At 44.5% G+C, this 22,979-nt stretch overlaps 1 protein-coding gene across 1 annotated transcript in view; it reads left to right on the top strand.

Moving 5' to 3' along the window:
* SETBP1 (SET binding protein 1) overlaps positions 1-22,979 on the top strand; it is a 325,508-nt gene that overhangs the window by 2,522 nt on the left and 300,007 nt on the right. Inside the window, exon 2 of the mRNA XM_054031865.1 lies at positions 15,045-15,710. Within this exon, the coding sequence (XP_053887840.1) occupies positions 15,219-15,710 (492 nt within the window). The 5' untranslated portion in view covers positions 15,045-15,218. The remainder of the gene's footprint in view (positions 1-15,044; positions 15,711-22,979) is intronic.

The following is a 22,979-nucleotide window of genomic DNA, read 5'->3' as shown; positions in this document are numbered from 1 at the left end:
TGTTTTTATATGTGTCTTAAGATAGCTGCTGACCGGGCTGCTTGCTCCCAAGTCTGAGTGCTCGCAGCGGGGTGGAGGAAGGAGATGAGGCGGTGACACGCAGACCGGCGCAAGGGCTAGATTTGAGCGCTGGAAAAGTTCGCCTTAAAAATCGATTCCGTGTGTGTTGCTTCTAGTTAATGCACCTCTCCCTCTGGTCTGTAAGGTTTTGCGGGTATCAGAGGCACAGTTGTTGCCGTTCGTGGTAATACTGTAATCTGAGCTGAGCACGGGGAGGAGTAGGTGGCAAACACATGTATTAGGGGGACATACAAGGGGAAACAATATTTCTCTTTTGAATACTGAAAATGAAGGTGTTTCATTACCGGCTAGGAGTAAACAAGCCAGTAGACTGGGTCAGCTTGGGTAGCAGCGGTTCTGCAGTAGTCTATCCAGGCTGCGATATGCCACCGGGTAGGCAGTGTGTTGCCTTATATGTACATCTGTCAAATTAAAAGTATGTTCTAGGCAAGTAAAACGTTGATCCTGCTAGTCCTTTGCTGTCAGGGGAAGTCATTTGATTCCTTTCATATTGACACGAGGATTTCAGGGGTAAAGAATTGCGGGCAAATCCAATCCTGTGTTTAATATTATGGACCCAAATGGTAACAATTGATTAAACAGCCCCTGCAGACAGAAGACTAACTTGCTGCAGTCAACAGTAATGGTGCAATTGTCCTTCTAGCACTAGGCAATGATGCTACAAATCTAGGGAAATGTGTGTCTGTGACCTTATAGAAGAGAGAGGAAAGTTTTGATTTAAATGGAAACAAATATACAAGTGGATCTCCTTCTGTGTAATCACATTCTGTTACCTTAGCCCCCAGTTCTGTTAATGCCCCCAATCAGTAGCTATGTGGCAGTAGAGTGAGAAAGATGGTTAAAAACAAGTTCTGCAAACAATGTAGTTGTACTTTAATCTCTGCTGTGATTGGAATGGTTATGTAAAGAGAAAAAAAACACCCAGGGATTGGAGATTTCTCTTCCAGCCTCTCCTTCCTTTGACTTTTTTTTTTTTTAAACTTCTCAGACCCAAAATTTTAATTGAAACCAGAAATCTGTTGAGAAGTAAAGGAGCCAAGAAAACCTCTGTTTTCTCTGCAACTAGGGCTGGGGAATAAATAATGTTTTGCTGATGTTATTTCAAGTTGCTTGAGCTCTTTGGTTCCTGCCCAAAAACCCCAGCCTAGATTAACACATTATCATTTTAAGAGGATGAGCTATCTGAAGGGGGAGGGATAGCTCAGTGGTTTGAGCGTTGGCTTGCTAAACTCAGGGTTATGCGTTCAATCCTTGAGGGGGCCACTTAGGGATCTAGGACAAAATCAGTACTTGGTTCTGCTAGTGAAGGCAGGGGCTGGACTTGATGACCTTTCAAGGCCCCTTCCAGTTCTAGGAGATAGGATATCTCCATTTATTTATTTGAAATGGTGTGTTAGGTTTGTGCAAAGCCATAAAGTATAGTAGGTGCTGGCAAACAAAAGAAATAAAGGCTTTGATTAGTAATAGTGGAACCATTTAGTTCTATAGAGTTTCTTTGTTAAGGTTTGTTATTTAGTATAATTTCAATTAAAACACTTAGAATGAACCCGATCCCAAATTAATCAAATTGGTATTTCCAATTAACTAAAAATAATACTGAGCATCTATCGACCATAAATTCTTTACAATGTAAAAACATCATTTTTGCCTTCATTTATTACTTAATCCCCTTTTATAGTTTATTTCCTCCCTCTTAGCTCCTTTTCCCCTCCCCTGCCCTCCAGCCTCTCCCCTCCCCCCTCCCCACCTCTTCACACCTCTTAGGTATATATACCAGCCTACCAACAGGGCTTTTGTTTTTCATTACAAGATTTTGGCTAATCCCAATTCCAGTGACTTTTCTGCCCTCTCAGTAGGGCTCAATTGCTCATACTTAATCTTTCCCTTCTGTTTTCTTTCCCCTTTGGACAACACCCTCCAGGACTGAAAAACTATTGCCGTGTGCTTGGAGACTTGCAATTATGCTGCAGTTTTGACTCTTGACCCAACCAATAGCAAGAGATGCTATTGTCTAATGAACCACATAACACAGTTCTGGAGTCCAAAGGATTACTGTGGTGGAACTGATATCTCTCCCAATGAATTGATGAGTGATTATTATCAGTATACCCGGATGATCTCCCTCAGTTCCCCTTAGAATAACTACATGTCACCAGAGTTTAGCTGATCTTTGTAAGGAGAGGAATTCCAAAGACTTTTGCATCTGAGTTTGTTTTGTGAAGGCAAGGCAAAAAAGTGGCACAAAAGTGTGCTACAGTTTAAAATCAATGATGTGCACCAGGGTAAAATAATATTTATGGCCAGTTTTTTGCAATGTGGCCTTGCTTTGTCTATACTGTATGCATGCACAATTATGGTGCATGCAAATCCAGCAGTTAGACACACACATGGAGGATAATGCAAATAGGTGCTCATGCAAAATCCCCACCCACACAGTTAAGGGCTAGGTGAAAGCCACCTGAAAATCTAGCCTGTAGTTTTACACATTGCTCACTAGGAACGTAGGGACTGTTAGTGTATCAGCATTCTCTGTCTGGAGACATGAGTTAAAATAAATCTCAAATTGGAGTCAATGGAATATCAGGTGTGTGTGGATTAATGCATAAGGAGAACTTTTTGGGGCAAGTACCCACAATGCCTTGCTGCTGGCTTTCTAGTTCTAGTCTGTCACTTTTTTCTTTCCACCTTAAAACGTCAACAGGTTGTTCTTCCCCTAAAATACTATGGAGGAAATACAATTACTCCTTTAGAAAGTTGCCATCTTATTTAGAGATGATCGTGAGTCAGAGCTCTGGAACCAGGTCTCTTAGCTTTGAGACGCTATCTGATCTGAAAGTGGATCCAGATTTTATAGGTTGGGCCCATTCCCCAGTTTTATTCAGACACATGACCAAATTGCAGCTGTGCATTGTTAACACAACGGCGCATAAGCCAGGCTCAAAGTTCGTCTTTTCTTTTTAAGAATGAACTTTTCTCTTGACATTGCTTGAAAAGTTTGTTGCATATTCTGACCTGCTTAGAAACCTACAGGATGCTGTGAAGAAGCAGAACTCCCCAACATGCTGTCTGGATTCCGCAATCTCATTTAACTGAATGTGGAGAACAAAGCAAGCAACAACATTAGTTAAATTGGACAAAAGCCTGGGAACAATCCAGCATGTCTTCCACAAGTTGCGGAAGTATGGCAAGGAGTTGGGAGAAGTGGATTCTGTTTATCATCTAGAATGTGGGGAAAAAAGACCATTTCCCCTTTTGGATTGGCGTTGGGTTTGTTTTGTATCCCACCCAGCCAGCACAGGGGAGGATAGTGGTATAAACCACAAAAAAATAATTTGCCATTGCGGCAAGCTGTGGTAAAGTAATAGTTGGATGTTAAAACCAACCTGCTACTATTAATTTATTTATGATTTTGTTATCTTATATCTATATCAAATGGAGAGAGGCCCGAACTTCTGGGCCTCAATGAATTTAACAAACTTCTATAGAAATTAATCTGGAATCCTATTAATTTGCTAGAGAATGAAATCTTTTCTGTATACTTTTTCCTATAGAATTCTATAGCAGGAATATAACAATATTCAATACCAAGGGTATAATGTTCTATTAAATTCTTCAGTGCTTTTCCATAAGGGATCAGAGAAGTTGAGAGGCTTAATTAAGTACATTTGATAAGTGCTTTGAGGTCCTCGGATGAATAAGGCTGTTTACATGCAAAGTATTATTGTGGGCACCTATTAGTCTTAACTGGTTTCAGTTATCAACCCGTGTTTGCATATGTAACTTTCACATTTTGCATTGAACAATTTCAAGTGTTGTTTGGTTGATGGAGTTTTTTTGGGGCGTGGGAGGAGGGAACGGTTGAGCAAATTCCCTCCCGTTGTTAGTTGCCATGTAATTGATTCAGAAAAGGTGTGGGAGCAGGGGGAAATCACCTTTGCCTTTTGAATTATTTCTAACCACCCACTTTTAGACTGGGCAACAGCCGGAAGTTGAACAGATAAATTAGTAGGAATGTAGTGCTTGTTGCGAACTTCTGCCTTTGCCTGGTGTGAGAGAAAAAATTTTTGAGTCACGAAAGTTATGACCATTTGAAAATTGCATACCAAGCATGCCCAATAGAAAACGTTGTCTGTTGATATGCCCTTAGAGATGCACTGTGCAGAAGTGTTCAGATGGATAAGTGGTAGCCACTGAAAGCTTGCCTAATTTAAATATTCATAACTTTTAAGAACACTGCACTGATTTTCTACCACTTGAGCATGGCTAGCAGATCTCACTGGGTCCTAAAAATCAAGATAAGTTTGAAGAAAGTTGGTTTATTTATTCTTAATAGGGGCCCTGCTAAAATATATATATATAAATGCTGTACCACTGATTAACACAGACAGTCTCACTTAATACCTATCGATGTTTCAATCAGCAATCTCTGGAACTATCTTGGTCCATATACATTTAGGGTCTAATAAAATACTTATTGAGGTTAATGGGAGTCTTTCTGCTGATTTGGGATTAGTTTAGGCCATTCTAAGGGTACATTCTAGCAACTTTGTACCGTATTTGTACTTGGGCTGCAGTATCAATGGACTATAGTCTGCCTCTGACTAACTAGCACCTTGTAAGTTTTAAAGTGTGGCCTTCGTGATATTTGCAGGTTCTATTGTGCCTCAGCACATGGACAGGGTTAGTTACAGACCCGGGAATTCTTTTAAAGTAAAAAAACTCGGGAAATTATATGCAAGAAATGGTAGTGATGCAACTGAAAGCCCACAAATGTCAGAATATCTGCATATTAAAGACGAATGGATAATCTTAACTTTGCCCTTGTGCATGTATATATGGAGCCAAATTCTGCCCCCAGCTTCATCTGTCAGACTTCACCGAAGACAGTAGGATTACAGGGGAGTAACTGAGGGCAGCATTTGGTCTTTAACTATGGTAACGCTGGGCTTGTCTCGGCCTTGCCTTCCTCCCCAATGGACACAGGTGTGGAGACGCAATTCAACAGGGAAATAGCAGCTTTGAGGAGTCGTGGTGCAGCGACTAGCTGAGTCCAAGCCCACCCAGCCCTTTAGGTCCGAGTTTGGGTGGCTAGTGCAAGCCACCGCTGGGCTGCAATGTCAACCTTGCTAGTTTTAGCGCACCAGCCTGAATCTATCTACTCACACTCCAAATCACACCTCCAAGCTGTGACCTCCCAGTTCCAATGCACCAGCTCCCCTCAGCTCTAATCAATGTCAATCAAAGGCCCTCTCTGCTCCAGCTCGTTAGAAGAGGATAACGAAAAGAAGCAAAACTAAACTACCGCCATCTACGTTCCAAATTAACACTTTCCTCTGGGTGTCCCAGCATATCTCAGATGCTCCTTGACACTGTAGGCTCTTTGGTGCAAGGACAGTCCTAATATGTGTGTTGTACAGCGCCAACTACTTTGGTCCTCCAAGGTATCCAGGTGCCTAGCTCTTGTTGAAATCTATGGGCGTAAAGATCTTTGAGAATCTGGGTGCGTAAAGATCTTTGAGAATCTGGGTCATTGTCAGGGCTTTAATAACAAAACCACATTGTGATAAGCTCCCCCCAAAATCCAACCTTTCATAGGCATGATCTCGTTTGAAATAAACAAAGTTTGGTCACATGAGACTCTTTGGACAGCATGTAGCCAAGGTGAAGGAGGGACACTGGATTGCAGTCTTCTTGTTGTGCATCCTTGTGCCGTCGTTTCGGGGTTGTGGCAAGGGTACCTAGCCCAGTCATTGTGCATCCCCTATCAAATGCACTTTTTTTTGCCCTGAAAGAGGGAGTGCTGGACTCCCTGGCATTTGCATCAGGGGAAAACAAAAACACACACAACCCCTTCTGCCCTCCCCCTCAAAAAAAAAAAAAAAAAAAAAGAAGTGTGGCAGCAGCTATAAATACAACCAAACCCCTCGTTAATGATTTATGCAGAGGAATCGTTTTCAGCAAGTTTCAGGGTGCAGCCGGGAATGTTTGATCAGAGGGAGAGAAAGAGATTAGAGCGCTACCACGTCTGTGCTAGAATCAGGCTACCGTGTTGGATGGCAGACTTCCAAGAGCCAGGTCAGACTAGGGAAGTTTGGTAAGATGGAACTGATGGAATTGCCTGGAGTTTGTTCTCCATAGTTGGCCTCTACTTCTATATCCTTTTTCTAAATACTATACATATTCCATTTGTAGTAGCTGTGAATACTTCCAGGACAGATTCCAAGGCCAGAAGAGACCATTGTGATTATCTAGGCTAAGCAGCTATCCAGAGTACCCTCCTCAGGTCAGGTTGCTGCTGTCCCCCAAATAGCTTGCTGCTCTTATTATAGAAATAGCTTGTTTCCTGTGGTGGGTCATACTACTATAGACCACGTTGTGCTCTGCATTGCTACGGTGCGTTATACTCTGTGCAGCACGGTCCAGGGGAGAGATCAGTGGCCTGGGAGTCAGGAGAGCTGTGTTCTGTGTTCTGCTGCTGGCTTGCTGGGTGATCTTGGGCAAATCATTCACCTCTTGACTTGTCTAGTGTATAAGCCGCTTGGGGCAGGGATTATCTCCCACTGTGTTTGTATGTGCCTCGCTGTGATCTCCGTCTGGCCCTCCAGGTGCGATTGTAATACAAATCAGAGGATTGGGCAACACATGGCCTTCACTGGGGAGATGTGGGTCAAATTCTGCCCTTAGATGCACAGGTGTGAATCTAATGAAAGTTCATTTACACCAGTTTTAACAACAGCAGTTTTAACCAGTGCAACAAGCGTGTGCCTGGGGCGGCAAGCCGCGGGGGGCGGCGTGCCGGTCGCCGTGAGGGCAGCAGTCCGGCTGCCTTTGGCGGCATGCCTGCGGGAGGTCCGCCGGTCCTGCGGCTTCGGCGGCAATTCGGCGGCGGGTACGCCGAAGGCGCGGGACCGGAAGAGCACCCGCAGAAACGCTGACAGATCTGTATGACCAGCGGACCGCCCGCAGGCATGCCACCGAAGGCGGCCTGACTGCCGTGCCTGGGGCGGCAAAACACATAGAGCTGTCCCTGTCACAGAGTATAAGTCAGTGAAGAATTTGCCCCTTTGTTACAGGCACTTGGGGATGGGAGAGATGTTGCTTGATGGCTTGCTAGGGGTGGTGAGGCACGTCGCTCTGAGTTGGGTGGTGAGTGTGTGGGAGAAAGGAAGGAAGTGCAAATAATCACCAGGTTTCAATTGTGTGCATGAAAAAATATTCATATAATTTTAAGTGCATCCCACTTAGACACAACTAGTCTTCAACATGCATGTGCAAACGGGGAACTCCTGCAGACTGTTGCTGTGCAGACTCAGAACCCCACCTTGGGTATGGGCATCAGGGGTTGTCCCCGGACAGTCACTGCTCAACACTTGTCTGTGGTTTCTGCTGTTGCAGCAGCAGCACCGTGGGCAGTATGTCTTTTATGGGCTTTGTGATTTATGGTGGAGTCAGTTGTTTGATCATTCAGTTGGCCCTCCCTTCCGTGCTCCTCTGATAGGTACTTACATAGAAAGGTACCTATCTGATCGAATTATGGAACCTCAACCTAATTATGGAATCAAATATGATTCCATAATTTATCATTTAATGTCTCTATATTGAAGAGACAGATATGTATGTGTGTAGTACACCTACATGCCTGTATAATTATGGATGCGCATGGGCCTTGATTTCTGTTTGTCTTTATGTGTGTGTGTGTGTGTGTGTGTGTGTACACAGCTATCTGCAGAATCACATGGTTGCAAGATACTTCTAGACAGCGGGTTACCTATTCCATCCCCAGCCTTTCTGACATTTGGCTGTTGAACATCGCTTTATGGGACGTCCTGATTCCTACTTGCCTTGCACTTTATTGAGCACTAATAAAATGATGAAAGGTTTGGAACAGAGTTAGATTTTAGATTGTAGGAGTCCAGTGAAAATGAGTGAAGGTTACATTTATTATTGGTTGACCAGATGCTTGGCACTAGTAAACCAGAGCCACTGCTTCCCTGGAGTTGTGCCTTATTTATATCTCCTGATGATTTGATTCTTCATCTGTGTTTGTTTAGATATACAAAATATTTAAAAGTGCCTCCACAGACATGTAGGAACGTTTGTTCTATATTAAAACAACCAACCAACCAGATTAAGTGTCAAACTTTGAAGAGTTGTAGGAAAAGTACATCACCAAGACCTCTACGGTCCCTCATTTATTGATTCTGTGGGTTGGTTTAGCTTGAAAGGGACGTCTTCCTCCCCCTTGTTCCTGTGATGGAGGTGATAGTCCCAACACAGGTGAAGGGCAGAAGGATGTTTATTGTAGAACCCGTCGCAGAGATGTAAAAGAGCTGTGATGGTGCCTTTTCCAGTGCCCTGCCAATGCCGACTAGGTCTCTTTAGAGTTTTGTGGCCAGAGGCGATAACTCAGGGCACGTCTATAGGTGGATAAAAGCCCTGTGGCATGGTCACAGCTGGCCCAGCTCAGTTGACTCGGGCTGCAGGGCTAAAAATCACTGCGTAAATGTTCAGGCTCGGACTGGAGACTGAGCTCTGGGACTTTCCATCCTCGCAGAGTCCCAGAGCCTGGGCTTCAGCTCACGCCCAAACGTCTACACAGCAATTTTTCAGCCCCGGAGCCTGAGCTGAGTCCACTGACCCAGGCCAGTCATAGGTTTTTATCCCTGTGTAGACATACCCTTAGTGGTCTGAACATCATGTATGAAATTCCTAGACATTTTGAAACTAGTGGAATTGGGAGAGACGTCTTTGTTTTCCCAAAGTAGATAAACTGAGGGCCCTGCAGCTTTCTGTATGTCAGGCCTTGCCGACACTAGAAAGGGTTTGCTGGTATAGCTATACTGGCAAACTGACCCTGAGTCGATGCAATGTATAGAAGAATTCCTTTGGCAGCATAGCTATCCCAGTTCCATATATGAGATAAGCTATACTTGCGGTAAGGACTGTTTTGTCAGTATCCCTGCATCTACACTACGGTTTTTGCTGTGGTTAGAGTGTGATTCCCCCCCCACTCCAACCACTATAACTATGCCAGCAAAACTTTTAAACTTTTTTATGAGACTTTAAAACCCAAGCTTCTGCTGCCTCATGTGGCTACTGCAGATTAATTGACACTTTTCAAGTGTCTTTGGCCAAAACTTTCCCCTGAGTGTACTGTGTGTTGTCTGGTGGCCTCCACCCCAGAGGTAGCTGCATTTCAGTGGTGGTATATAATTGGTGAAGTAGCTTGGAATCATTTGGAATGAAAGGTGATACATGATTGTCAAATACTGTTGTATATTCCCCAGTGCTTTGTGCAATTTTAAATGGACGAAGTGGAGAAGCTTCCTAGGTTTTTGTTGTTTTATCAGTGGTTAGGGATTTTGCTGTTAAATAGCAATTGTATCTCACATGGAGAAAGTGGTCCAGTGGCTATGGCACCAGAGTGGGAGTCAGATTTGGGCTTTAGTTTGACTCCATCGCTGACCTCAGGCAAGACACGTCCCCTGTCGGTGCCTCAGTTTCCCCATAGGTAAATAGGGTTAATTGTATTTACTTTCTTTGTAAGGCACTTTGAGCTATGGGAATGAAAAGAGAAGCTTTAGTAGCTGCAGTAGTGACTTCAATTTGTATATTGTAGTGTTTAGGCTTAGAGGGGTATCCCTTTAAATAGTTTGAGAGCCATCTAGAGGTGCTCACTATATTTTAAAAGCTGCAAGAAATCAGCCAGGGTAGCAGTTTGTATGAGGCATGTTTGTGTATCTTTAGTAAAGACAAGTATTTGGGATGTGGCTGTTCCTGTCTGGTTTCTTTATATAGTTATTATTGTGTAAAGAGCAAAGCGAGCACAGAGTTGGCACCTCCTTACACGTAGAATCCAAAATTCTGTAGCACTTCTCCCCCACAAGCATCTAGTGCGTGGATGCTGTTTCAGTCATTAGCAAATGTTCTGCTTAATCAGTTTACCGTTCTGGCATGTCCACACTGGAGAGTTTGTGTAGCTGCTTGAAGCAACAGAAGGAAACAAACTCATATCCTATTGTTGTAGAGGTCTCGGATGTCCAACTCTCAGGGTCAAATCCTGTGCTTAGATATGTACATCTGAATCCCATTGAAGTGGATATGAACATCCATAAACAGAATTTAGCACATAGAATTTGTTCCTTCCTCTGCATTTATCAGCTGAACTATGGAAAAACTCCCTAATGAAGAACTAATGCTAAATTCTCTGAAACTCATCTCATTCACCTGTGAATTATCCTTCCTCCAAATCAAGGCTTGCTAGTGGTTACACTTTCTGCTGGGAATTTATTTCAGAGAATGTGATGCACCTGTAGTAGGTTATTGACCATCACCTAACACTGTAAATCTCAAAAGATCTGGAAGGTTAGTTTGGGTAAACATTTAAAAGACTGAATTAGCCCAGCCCTTTGGACCTATAAAATAGGTAAATTAAACTTTCCCACTAGAATTCCAGTTCTCCACACAGCCAGTTGGGCCAGAAGAACCTTTCTTGCTTTATTTTGTCACTTTCACTTGCAGTCCCTGATGAAACCTGGAACAGCAGAGCCATGTGACAATGCAAAACGACTAAAGTCAGTCCCCAGCCATGATATCTGAATCAGGGACGAAACTTTCCCAATATTCGGACCCAGGATTTGGTTTGGAGTTTGACTTTATAACTATGAAGAAAACAGAAGTTGTCTAAAGCTTTTCTTACTGATTACTAATTTTGTTTTCTTCATCTCCAAAGATGCCTATAACCTCATATCTTTGTGGGTGAGGCTTTAGGGATACACTAACAAAAGGGTATTGTCACATTGCTCCTACTGAGTGACTTACTCCTGTGGTATCTGCCATTAGCGTGTCTAGTGTTGTCTTCATGCCTAGTGCTTTAAAATTTGAAATAGTTCTCACAGCACTGGCATGCCTGAAGCTGGGGAAAAGAATAGAGGTGGGGAACTACCCAGGAGACTGCTTATTCAGGAGGTTGAACTGAGGTTTCCTAACTAGTCAAAGCATGTGTAGTCTGCCCAAACAAGAAAGACAAGTATAATGTCCCATTGCCCAAATCATTTAACTATGAACCCTGATGCAGAATAATGAGCTACCTTAACCAATGACCCATTTAATTCCTGTACAGAGATATAGTGCATCATTGTTTGTTTATTGCTGCAAGTCTGTTGATATCGTGGCTTGCAGATTCTAACATAAGGTGACGCCAAGATTCTTAGGACCTAATCTGACCCAATTTACACCCATCTGGTGTGAATGCAGCACAGATGACTTTATTCAGCTACTCCTGATTTACACTGATGTAACTTAGACCAGAGTCAGGCATGTAGATGGGATCCAGATCCAAAGTTTGGGGTAGGAGCCTAGGTTTTGGTCAGTCCCTAGCCGCGTAGAGAGAAATTCCAATCTCTATATGAACTTCCCAGAGTTCAGGTTCAGGGTTTTGTTCTGGGCCCTGTTTTGAAATGATGTTCAAATCTAGTTCACGTTTTGTTGATGGGTTGGATGCTGTAGCCGCTTCTCTGCAGACGGAAGCGGCCTCCATTGCTGCCCAGTGGAAGTGGCACATCCTGGTGCCCTGCTTGTTTGAATAGACATTCTCTGCAAGAAACTGCTTGCTCTTTCTACCAGCAGAGGAAGGGGTTAATGTCCTGTGGGTGGAGGTCCGGTACAGAGTGCCCATTGCACTTGCATGCATACCAAAGCAGTAACTTGCAGGAATGCTGCACAGCAGAACGTTAATGTCTTATGTTTATTTCCGTACTCTGGTGGGAACAGTGTGTTCCTCTGTAAGGAAAGTAACAATGCAAAATGTCGGATGAATAAGGAGCGTTATTTGATTGGCATGGTTGGAAATGGAAGGTATCTCTGACCCTGATGCCATCATCTATTTAGGCACAAAGCATGGCAAGGGGCCAGGTCAGTTAACTGGATGGAGCAGTTACGTTTGTACCCTTTCCTCTGAGGTAGGGCTCAAACCTCCTCCCTGGTGCTTGCTACCTGCAGGGGCTGCTCCCGTCTCTTTGCGGGGGTTGGGTCCTGGGTGCAATTGTTCTTGTGACACCTGGTGTCTCCACCCAAGGTGATTCCTCACTGTGCTCAAGTCACAATATTGCTACCGCTGCTGGCAAGGAGTATAAAACGCAGCACACTGGAAACAGTAAAGTACCTCAACACAAACCCAGCAAAGTAATGATACCCCCCAAAATAACAACATAACAAAGAGGGACTTTATTGGAAGCAGGAAGATGGGATCCGGGGAAGGAAAAAGTTAGAGTTAACAAAGAATACTAAACATCAACACATTTCCCACCTCCCAACACTCCCAGATCTTCCCAACCCCCAGCTCCCTCCCTGGCATCTCCTCAGGCGGATGGTACCCAGAGACTGAGTCCGGAGGCGAGTGCTGCAGTGCTGCAAATGTTGGCTGGCTGCAACAAAAAGAAAAGGGGTCCTCTAACAGTGTCTTCGCCTGGGTGGGATAGAGTCCTCTCCTGGCTCCCTGGTCTTCAGTCCTGTGGGGGTCTCACCTGGCTCTTGGTAGCCAGTGCCAGCTTGGATCTCTGCCAGTCTGGACAGTCGTCTCTGCGGAGTTGTCACTGCCTGGTCCGTGCGACTTTCCTGCTGCAGTTCAAAGACCCCTTTATGGCACTGGGGAGGGGGAGTTAACCAGAGGCTCCCTGGGCTGTTTGGCTTCTCTCTCAGCTCCCATTGAGGGCTGAGCAACCCGGGCTTATCTTTACCCAGCAAAGAGCTTGTCCATATTCCCCCCATGCAGAAGTCTATTGGCCTCAGCAGGAGTTTCTAATTCCTCTAATTCCTCTCTCCCTGCCCCGTCTCCAAGCATGTTGGGAAATGGTGTCAGAGCACTCCGGTAGCCATTCTTGTCATGGTCCAGAGGGTAGGACCCCCTTAGTGGCTCAGTCCAGCATTCTAGGAGCTGGCAAACTCCAAGAGTGGGTTACACCTGCATAATCAAAACAGTCAGGCAGGTGTGATATGTCCCCTATTTAAACTAATAATTATATTAGCTAGTGTTAAGCGAAACCTCCCCATGTTCAAAGCAACGTACAGGCATTAACTACTGTATATACTCGTTCATTAGCCCGTTCATTTATAAGCCGACCCCCCAAGATGGTTAGGTAAAAATAGCAAAAACTGTATGACCCTTTCATAAGCCGACCCTATATTTCAGGGGTTGGCAAACTTTGGTTCCTGGCCCATCAGGGTAAGCCGCTGGCGGGTTGAGAAATTTTGTTTACCTGGAGCATCTGCAGGCATGGAGCCCCTCAGCTCCCTGTGGTCATGGTTTGCCGTTCCCAGCCAATGGGAGCTGCAGGAAGTGGCAGGTAAACAAAATGACAATGTATTAGATATTCAAGTCAATGATTCCATAGAGTTTCAAATCATTGAATGTTGGTGTAGACCCGTTTATAAGCCGACCTCCGCTCTTTGATGCGTCACATTTTTACCAAAAATATGCGGCTTATGAACAAGTATATACGGTAATTAATCCTTCAAAAAACCCTTTGAGTGAGGGGTTGTTATTCCCTTTGCAGAGGTGGGATACCTTTCAACTTAGTGCTTATGGGAAGGGTGGGCTCAATTGCTCCGGACATGATGGTCCCATCTTTATCCACAGAAGAGATGTAACTTGAGCACAAATGTCTCCATATGCTCTGCCAGTGTACCTCTATCATGAGCCAGAGAAACCACTTCTAGAGCCAGCTGATAGCTCAATCTCTGTGAGTTACACAGCTCTTAGTTCCTCTGCCAAAAAGGAAGCCAGTTAGTGTTATTGATGGTGCTTTCATGTGGATATCGGTCTACTAGGAACTGTACTCAAGTCACCACATCATTTAGCTGTAGGACGGTAAGGACTTTTCACCACTACCATCACAGGCCAAGGTTAGATCAGTGACCTCTGGCGGTATTCCAGTGGAAATCTGAGTAAAGGGTGCGTGCGCAGGATCGTCTCCCCTGGTCTTTAAGGTCATCTGAAGAACTTTAAAAAGTGGAAAGTAGAGAGCCATGCAAACTGCAGTCCCCACAGGAGAGCTTATCTGATTTCTCGTGCCGAGCTCTGTTCTAGAACGACGTGGTGTTACAGTGAAATATACAAGGGGACGTGTACTGATGACTGGCCAAACTGCTATTTCCCAGGGTTGCCTCTACAGTTTGTTGCTACAAAGGGTGGGTTGGGAAATCCTTATTTGCTTTAAGATTTTGCATGTAGGTGGTTCCCTAGAATATTGTTCACTGGATGTTTGGTGTTTGTCTTGGTTTTTATATAACTCTGCGTGAAACGTGCCTATTTTTTTGCTTTATCTTAATCGAAACTCTATAGCTTCTCCTGTCCATCCGGTCAAGATGTTCAAAAGGGATTAGATAATGGGTGCTTCCATTTTGGGGGTTTCCAACTTGAGGCACCTTAAAGGGGGCCTGATTTTCAAAGGCTGGGGGCTTTCTGAAAATCAGCCCTCTCAGGTTGGGCATCCAAAAACGGAGGTATGTGAAGTAACAAGTCACTTTTGAAAATGTTGGCCTCCAGGTTTCCTCCAGGGCTCTAAGCAGTAGTGGAACTTCACGCTCGATGCATTTCCAGCTTGATCTGGTGCAAATGAATCCCAAATCTAAGCAGCTTAAGTAGTGTGTAGATGTACGTATGTTTATCTCTGTGTGTGTATGTTTCATTATCCAGTCAATCTTATGGGGGTGCTCATTGTCATTGTTTGTTGGTTGGCTGTCCCCTAGTATTTTAGGCCCAAGTTCTGGCTGGTTCTGAGTGCTGTCAAATCCCTTGTGCTTCACTGAAGGCGCTCAGGACCTTGCAGCAGGTGCGCAGTGCTGTGCTGGATTGGACCCATCTTGGGGAAGCCCAGTTGTGCTCTGTTTCAGTCAGTCCTACAGTTGCACTTTGACACATGCGTGAGTGCTGACTTCCTTTTTCTTCTCTCTTCTTTCAACAGTTGCGGCTTTGATCACTTCTGAGCTCCTTCCAGTGTCCGGACTATTGGGACTTTAAATTTTACAGACAGTTACCATTCAGTTCCTGGGGTTCCCCCCTCTCCCCCCTTTTCTCCTCATCACCTTCCCCTTCCCCCTTTCCCTCTTATAAAACTCCAGTGCATTGTGAGATTGCCATGGAGGCAAGGGAGACCCTAGGCAGCTCCCGGCAAAGGGGAGGTGAGGCGGATTTCCTGCCGGCCACGGTTTCCTCTGCGAAGCCTCCACCTGCTTCTAGCTGCACGGGGGAGACCATGTTGCCTGCTTCAGGCTCCGGGAAAGGGATCCCAGTGAGCGGAGAACGACTGGAGCCAGAAGAAGAGGATGAATTGGGTTCTGGGAGAGATGTGGATTCCACTTCCAATGCAGACAGCGAGAAATGGGTGGCAGGAGATGGCCTGGAGGAGCAGGAGTTTTCAATCAAGGAGGCTAACTTTACAGAGGGGAGCCTGAAACTAAAAATTCAGACCACTAAGAGAGCCAAGAAGCCCCCTAAAAACCTGGAGAACTATATCTGCCCACCTGAGATCAAAATCACCATCAAGCAGTCTGGCGAGCAGAAACTCTCCCGAGGTGGGAAAAATAGCAAAGCAGCTAAAGAGGAGGACAGAGGGCACTCCAAAAAGAAGGTAAGGACACCAGTGCTTTCAAGTGGCCTCTTATTTATTTTTCCTCTTTATTAGCTGTTCACAGCTGATGAACTGAGCTGTTTCCCACCTCTCCCTGGCCCCCTTTGCCTGTTTTTACACAAGACTGTGCTGCATGGACTGAGTGAGATAATCTGATCAGACATTCTGAACAATGAGGACCAAATTCTGCCCACGGGTGCATACATGCAACTCCCACTAGGCCATGCCCCCAGCCCTCTTGGGAAGGTGTTGGGAGCCAGCTGCATGCCTCTGAGGGCAGGATTTGGCCCTGGGTATTGGACTCTGCTTTTGCAGAAATAATAAGAACCAGCCCTGTTACCAAAACAGATTTGGAACACAATGGGTTTTCCTGTTCCTGGTCGCTGTATGGGGGGACCATCTGCTTTGCTGGGAACTCCTGGGAGTGGGACTAACCTGGGTAACCTGCACCTCTGTGCTGTGGTCAGTTGCTTGAGTTCATGCAGCCCAGAACCAGTTGCGCTTCTGAAGGTCACGGAGAGGCTAGACTAATCAGCTGAGAACAAAAGGTTTCCGATGTGTGTGTGTGTATGTGTGTGTGCACAAGAAATAACCTTCACCCAATTTGCCAAGCTCTGCTTGGTTAACACGGAGCTGATACAAACCAGGGACAGTCCAGCAGTCCCATGTACAATATGAAGATGATCTTGAATTGTCCTTTATAATAGCCAGTGCTGAGGAGGTCAAAATCCTGATCCTTCAAAGGCCTTTTCTGTTTTGTATGTAGTTGAGAATTAAGATTATTAATTAAATGACTGATAAACGATGCCCCCCATTTCTAACCGCTACGTATCTGAGCACAACTGCTCAATCCCTTTGTTTTGTAAGCTTTTGATTGCATTGTCAAATACAGGTATGTGTGCAGAGAACAAACGCGCTCGTACCTATATAAGGGGCTAATGGCTCCATTACTCTTGATTACAGCATTGTGCGGGCTGTAATCAACATTACAGTTATGGTTGAGAAGATACCTCCAATATTAGCCCCATTTTCTTCCAGGCGCTTATCATAGTCTTGAAATACCCTTTGGGCTGAGATTTCATATTCTTTACATTGGGTGGACATGCATGATCCTGCGCTGGTTTAGCCAAAGTGAATCTTAAGGAGTGTGAACTCATGAGGACTGAAAGCAAGGAGAATTTTTCTCTGGATCCCAGTGAATAACATACTGCATGTGGGTGAAATACGTTACTTTTAACTCAGTGAAGTGATTTCTTTGGACCATTTATCCACTATGATGCGGATTTCCAGACATCTGGATAGCCACTAAAGTAAAGTAAATAAATGCTTAGGCTCAGATACTAATATTCTTACTCGCACTGAGTAACAACCTACTCCACAAGAAGTCCTGTTAATTTCAATGGGAGTGTTTGTTGTGTGAAATAGAAACCAACATTAATAACGGTATCACAATCTGGCTGTTAATGATTGTGTGTCCAAACAAACACATATGATTGTGGAACCATACTGATAAGAACACACACTGACTATAGTGACGTATATGGATCAAGAAGAACTTCCAGGGTTTTTATTGGAAATCAGGGCCAAATTAAAGATACTAGCATCATAGTGTGATTAGCTGCCTGCATGGCCATCCAACTAAAGTGGTTGTTGTTTTTTTTTTTTTTTTTTCTTTCAACAAACAATAGTTGTGGAAGTGACATGCAAAACGCCTACAGGACTGCAACTTTAAGGATGAGATTTGACTCATGCAAAGGTCAGGAGATTCAAAGATATGGATCTCAGCAGCTTTTTGCTGGTGTGTGGGCAGAGTATGTGACTTTTAAGTCCGTGACACCAAGCATTTCTGTAGCACATAGATGCTTCCATCGGGGATCGGAGCCCCTTTGTGCTAGGCACCGAACACCCATATAACAAAAAGACTGTAAGCTCTTTGGGGCAGGGTAATCTAAATATATGGCAAGAGACAACAGGTGGATACAATCCACAGATAGGGAGCACAAGATAAGGGTGAGGTGATTACAATTAGCATAATAAATGGGGCTCACAGTTCACCAGCTGCCTACCCGTTGTCCAGTTGGAGTTTCCACGAAGAAGCGTGGAGAGGGATTTAAAAGAGGACAATGTGGTAGCTTTGATGATTTTCACAGCCAAATGCCCCTGCCCCAGAAGAGCTAGCAGTCTGCAGGGCTTGATCTTGAAACCATGAAGCCAATAGGATTACTCACGTGAGTAAGTGCTGCTCACCATCCAGCTTGCAGAATCAGGCCCTAAGTGAAGGCAAGTTGTAACAGGAGACGATGCCAGACCTTGCCGGGGTCAGGTAAGGAGAAGGGAGGTCAAAGGGTGCAACGGTAAAATCATGCGGTTGCTGAACGGCTGATGTGCGCGTCATGAGGGTTACACAGAATTTTTTTGTGAAAATACAGTTAATTTGAGGTTAGGAGGAAACTGCAAGTTGAAACTTGACTTGAACCAGAGCTGAGGCTTTCTTGCCCTTCTGTGGGTTTTTCCCATGTAGAGGAGTATGCATCTCATATAGGGAGTTTTTGCATTGGCTTACAGAAGTACTGCCAGCTTTGTTTATGTGTGAGAAAGAGACTGTACTATTTAAACCAGCCAGGGATCTGTGGTGCTTTAGTGGTATTTATTCCTACAGTTATACTGGCTTCATCTCTTGTTGCTTTAGCAAAAGCAAACTCAACAGATCACCAACTGGGGAGAATAGTAGCAATCAGGAACAATACAGTGAAGCCTGTGGGCCAAATTTTCTGCAGGCATAACTCCATTGGTCTCAGTGGAGATGTTGGCTCACTATATTTTTTTCCTTGGGATCGAGAGCAGTGACACTATTCCAGTTTATCACCCAGTTCCGTATTCAGGGCTACACACTACTTTGAACTCCCGGTGAGGCATGTTCTTGGATCAAGGGCTGTACATAGCTAGGCTTGGTGGAATTCAATTTTTATTATTTTTATAATTTTGACAGATAATATCAATGTTTATTTTTCAGCATCTTTTCCCCGTTTTGATCTACTGAAATGTTCACAGTTGTGGGAAATTATTTAACGCCGGCATTACAACACGTTCTATACAGTTTAAGGCAGCACTCTACTAGTTCTCAAGCAGCATTTTTCTTACTTTGCCTATCTGCGAATGTCGATTATTATCGATTATTATTTTTTTTTGTTGGTTTGTACGTGTGTGGTGTAATTGACGTGTATCTATATCTACCGATAAAAATCAAACCCTTCTAAGGTTATCGATTACCCTTAATGTGAACGACAGTGGTGAAAATGGCTGTTTTACACCTAGAGGACTAGTGCTGGAATGTATTTCCCACCCACCCCCACCCTCAAGGAGGAGCTAACTCTATTAGGACTTGAAAAATCACTTAGATTTGTTGCATAATAATTTAAATCACAGCTACAGTTAGTCCCCAGTGCTTACAAATACCTCTTCAGCATGCTTGCAGGAGTTTCAATACACATAGCACAGAGGGCAAGTAATGAAAACATGGAAGCAATTTAAGTAACAGCATGTGGGTACACAAAGGAGTGGTGATGCCAGTAATGCAAAAGGGCTGCGAACTGGGGCCATAGTGTTTATTCAGTGGCCACTTAGGGAGGGAGTTATGCTGATTTCTTAGTCGTATAGTGTTCTTCTGTTTATAAGGCAGTATGGGCTAATGCATCAGTTCTCAGACTGTGGTCCATGGACCACTGGTGCTTGGTGGAATGGGGTCTGTGGAGATCTGTCTGTTCACCAGGGGAGGGAGAGGTGTGCTCCAGTCTTTGTTTCCAACAGCTACATTACATTAAAAGAAGCTAGACATACACTAACTACTTTCCTCCTGTTGCTTTTCCTTGTGAACAATCACTGCAGTTGCCCCGGGGATGTTATGTGATCATGAATGAGAGTGGAGGGAATCCAGGAGAGGATTTTATTGGGTGTGGTTCCCATTATGAAAAAGAATTTGCAAATCCTTGGCCTAATGGTTTGAGACTTAGGCTGTAATCCAGGAATTTCTTCCTTTCGGTCCTAGCTCTGCCAAGTTTCCCCCCCCTCTGTAAACGGAGGCTGATGGTAGTTGCTTGCCCGTTTTGCCGGGCTCCTATAAAGACGGATTCCATTTTGGTTAGTATTCGTACAGCAATTTGTAAAATTGCTCTGTAAATACTTAGTAGTATTTCAGCTGTTCTCCGCACTGGGTTGGAGTGGGCTGAGCCATTGGTGTTTACAACACCCACTGTTCTGTATCTGCAGAGGACTTCCTAACTGTCACAGGTGGCTGAGGACGATCTCCCTTTAAAAGGACTAGCCGCCCGGTGACTGTCACAGACCGGTTGAAAGGGAGATGGGTCTCAGCCCACTTGTGACTCTAAGGTAGATTCTGATTAAGAAAACACAACATAAGCCATAACTCCACTACCGTGCAAGTACCGAATTTGCTGCACATGCTGTCACTTCCTGCAGCGGGGCCATTGCAAGTCTGCCTCTTTTAGTCAGTCCTAGTGCATTTCCCTTTGGAAGTGGGCAAACAAACTGTCAGCTTTGATGGGCACTAAAAGCATGGCACCACATGCTAAGAAGCAATCCATCAACATTCCAGGCCTGTCTCGCAGGCTTTAATAAGCCCCAGATGAGAAGTAGTTCTGTGGGGTTTTTTTCTTTCTTCGTTTGCTGCCCTCTGTATTTTCCTATTGCTGTAAACACTTGATTTTTGTTGTTGTTGTGTTACTTAGTGTGCCAAACTTCCATTTGAGTTCCCCTCATATGCATAATTCACTGCCTCGGGGCGTGAAAACTTCTTTTTTTATGCTTAGGAAGGGTGACTCAATTTATCAGTGAGATATGAGCAGTGGCAGTAAAAAATTTCTTGTGTGCATTCATAGGAAGCTCTGCTCCCTGGATTCTCTCATATATACATCTTGATTTTAAATCAAGAGTGGCTGTCTTTATCAGGAAGTTCCTATCAAGTGCCCCGTTCTCCTGAATTTCCATTCGCATTGCTTTCCTTTCACTTTGTATACCCTCCACGCAGGCACTTTCTCCTTGAATTCGTATGTGCTCCTGTCTCTCTTGTTCATATCCTTTTCCCTTTGGAGTAGCACGCGCACTTGCGGCCTGCACACTTCCCTTTCCCTGCAGGTTCTCATGAGCCTCCACAGTATCTGTCTCTCTCCTGTCAAATTACCCCTGTGCTGTATTCCTTTCCCTTCTGATTTGCATGCAGGATCCTCAAATTGCTCACAGTTTGCATATTTGTTTCTCTTTGAGAAGGGCATATCATTTCGGGATCCCCTTGTGTGTATGATCATCTCCCTTTGGGATTTGAACTTGGATGTAGTTGGCATAAGCCCTTGTCTTTCAAGAAAGTCATGATTTTTTTTTAAGGTGCAATTATACGAAGGACTTCTCCTTCTCCCCCCTTCCTGTTGTTTTCTCCCCTTCTTTTTAATTATTTTTTTTTGATGGATAGATGGTCACTTCCAGTTCCCTACCTTTAAAGAGCAAATGATTGGAGGAGGAGTGGGGGTGAGTGCATAAAAAGGGTATTGATCCAAACCCCCAAATTAAGGGCAAATTTAAAGGGGCAGAGTCAAATAATTTGAACTCAAAGCCCTAATTCTCCACTGCCTCGTATTGTCATTTACATCAGTTCAAAGTGGGTCTGAAATGCTTCCGGCACAGAATGGTAAGGCTAGATTTTCAGCTGCCCCCAACGGATGCTGGGCACAGCTAAGGAATCACGGCACGTAGGAGCCTATTATAGGCCCTTGATCTTGAGGATGGTTCTGTTCAGGGGACCAAGCCAGCATAGATCAGAGCAGCCTTGAGGCTGCTCTAAACTATACTGTCTACACCAGGTGTCGTTTTGGCAGTAGGGGAGGACTAGGGCATAGGAAAGGTGGTGGTATAGGACCTATCCTTTATACCAGGGGATGGGAGCGGTGTGCTGCAGCAGCTGTGTGCCAGAAGAGCAACTAACATGAGGGGAATCTTCCCCTGGCTGGATAAACTGACTTCCGGCAACTTTGCACTGGGAGACCAGCACAACACTGCCCTAAGAGCCCTGCGTGGGCCTAAATATGAAGAATCAAGTTTCAAATAGTTCTGAAATGTTTTTGTAAATTTAAATTAGTATTTTTTCTGTCCCCCACAGTGTTGGAAACTGTTAGGGGGGGAGGGATAGCTCAGTGGTTTGAGCATTGGCCTGCTAAACCCAGGGTTATGAGTTCAATCCTTGAGGGGGCCACTTGGGGATCTGGGGCAAAATCAGTACTTGGTCCTGCTAGTGAAGGCAGGGGGCTGGACTCAATGACCTTTCAAGGTCCCTTCCAGTTCTAGGAGATGGGATATCTCCATAAAAAAGAAAAGAAAAAAGGAAACACCAATTAGAAGACCTTGGGTTGGTGCGTGAAAAAAACAAAAAGTGAAATTATCTATAAACAAAGTGAAAACGACCAGTCCTGTTTCTTTATATGGAGCTGAGCAAAATACAATAAAAGTAAACAAACAGAAATAAAATAGGGCATGTGGGAAAGGAAGGATGATTTATAATGATGATGATTAAAATTCACTCATCCTGGCCCTTCCTTTGAGTTTTACCAGTGCTGGTGTTAGCAGGGAGTAGTGTCTGCCTTAATCCACGTTATGGGTCTCTCCTGTGCAGGAGAAAAATGGGGCTTTCCCCCCCACACTTTCATGACTTGCACAGGCCAGCAGAGATCCATCCATTATCGTCCAGGTAGGCTGCCAAAGGCTGCTTGGCGTTTTTGCATGTGGTCAGTTATCTGCTAAAGGAACAAGTATCAGTATGATTTAGTTGGGGATTGGTTCTGCTTTGAGCAGGGGGTTTGACTCGATGACCTCCTGAGGTCCCTTCCAACCCTGATATTCTATGATCCTGGGGTGAGGGGAGAATGATACCGATTGCCAATTTAGGTGGTTTCTATTCACTGAAGCAAACTGTTGAATGAGAAGAACTGTGCTGTATTTGAATAAGTTAGTGGCTATAGAGCCAGGGTTTGCTCCACCCACTTCAGCTCATCCATGTGGAGGCTGTTTTTCATTTAAATTACGCAGCAGCCTCCCTCTGAATGTTTTCAGCTGGTCTCTTCCCTTCTGTTTCCTCGTTGATTTGAAGCTCCGGGTCCTGGGCCTTTAAACACAAGCCTCCTCTGTCGAAAACATGACAAAACAAAATATCCCTCGTGCGGGCTTGTGTGTTTATTGGACGCCAACTGGCTTTGGTCAGGAAGTAAT

The sequence above is a fragment of the Malaclemys terrapin genome, chromosome 6 (assembly GCF_027887155.1).
Source record: "Malaclemys terrapin pileata isolate rMalTer1 chromosome 6, rMalTer1.hap1, whole genome shotgun sequence".
Lineage (NCBI taxonomy): Eukaryota > Metazoa > Chordata > Testudines > Emydidae > Malaclemys > Malaclemys terrapin.
Note: the sequence above shows the minus strand (reverse complement) of the source record. Positions and strands in the feature narration are given on the sequence as shown.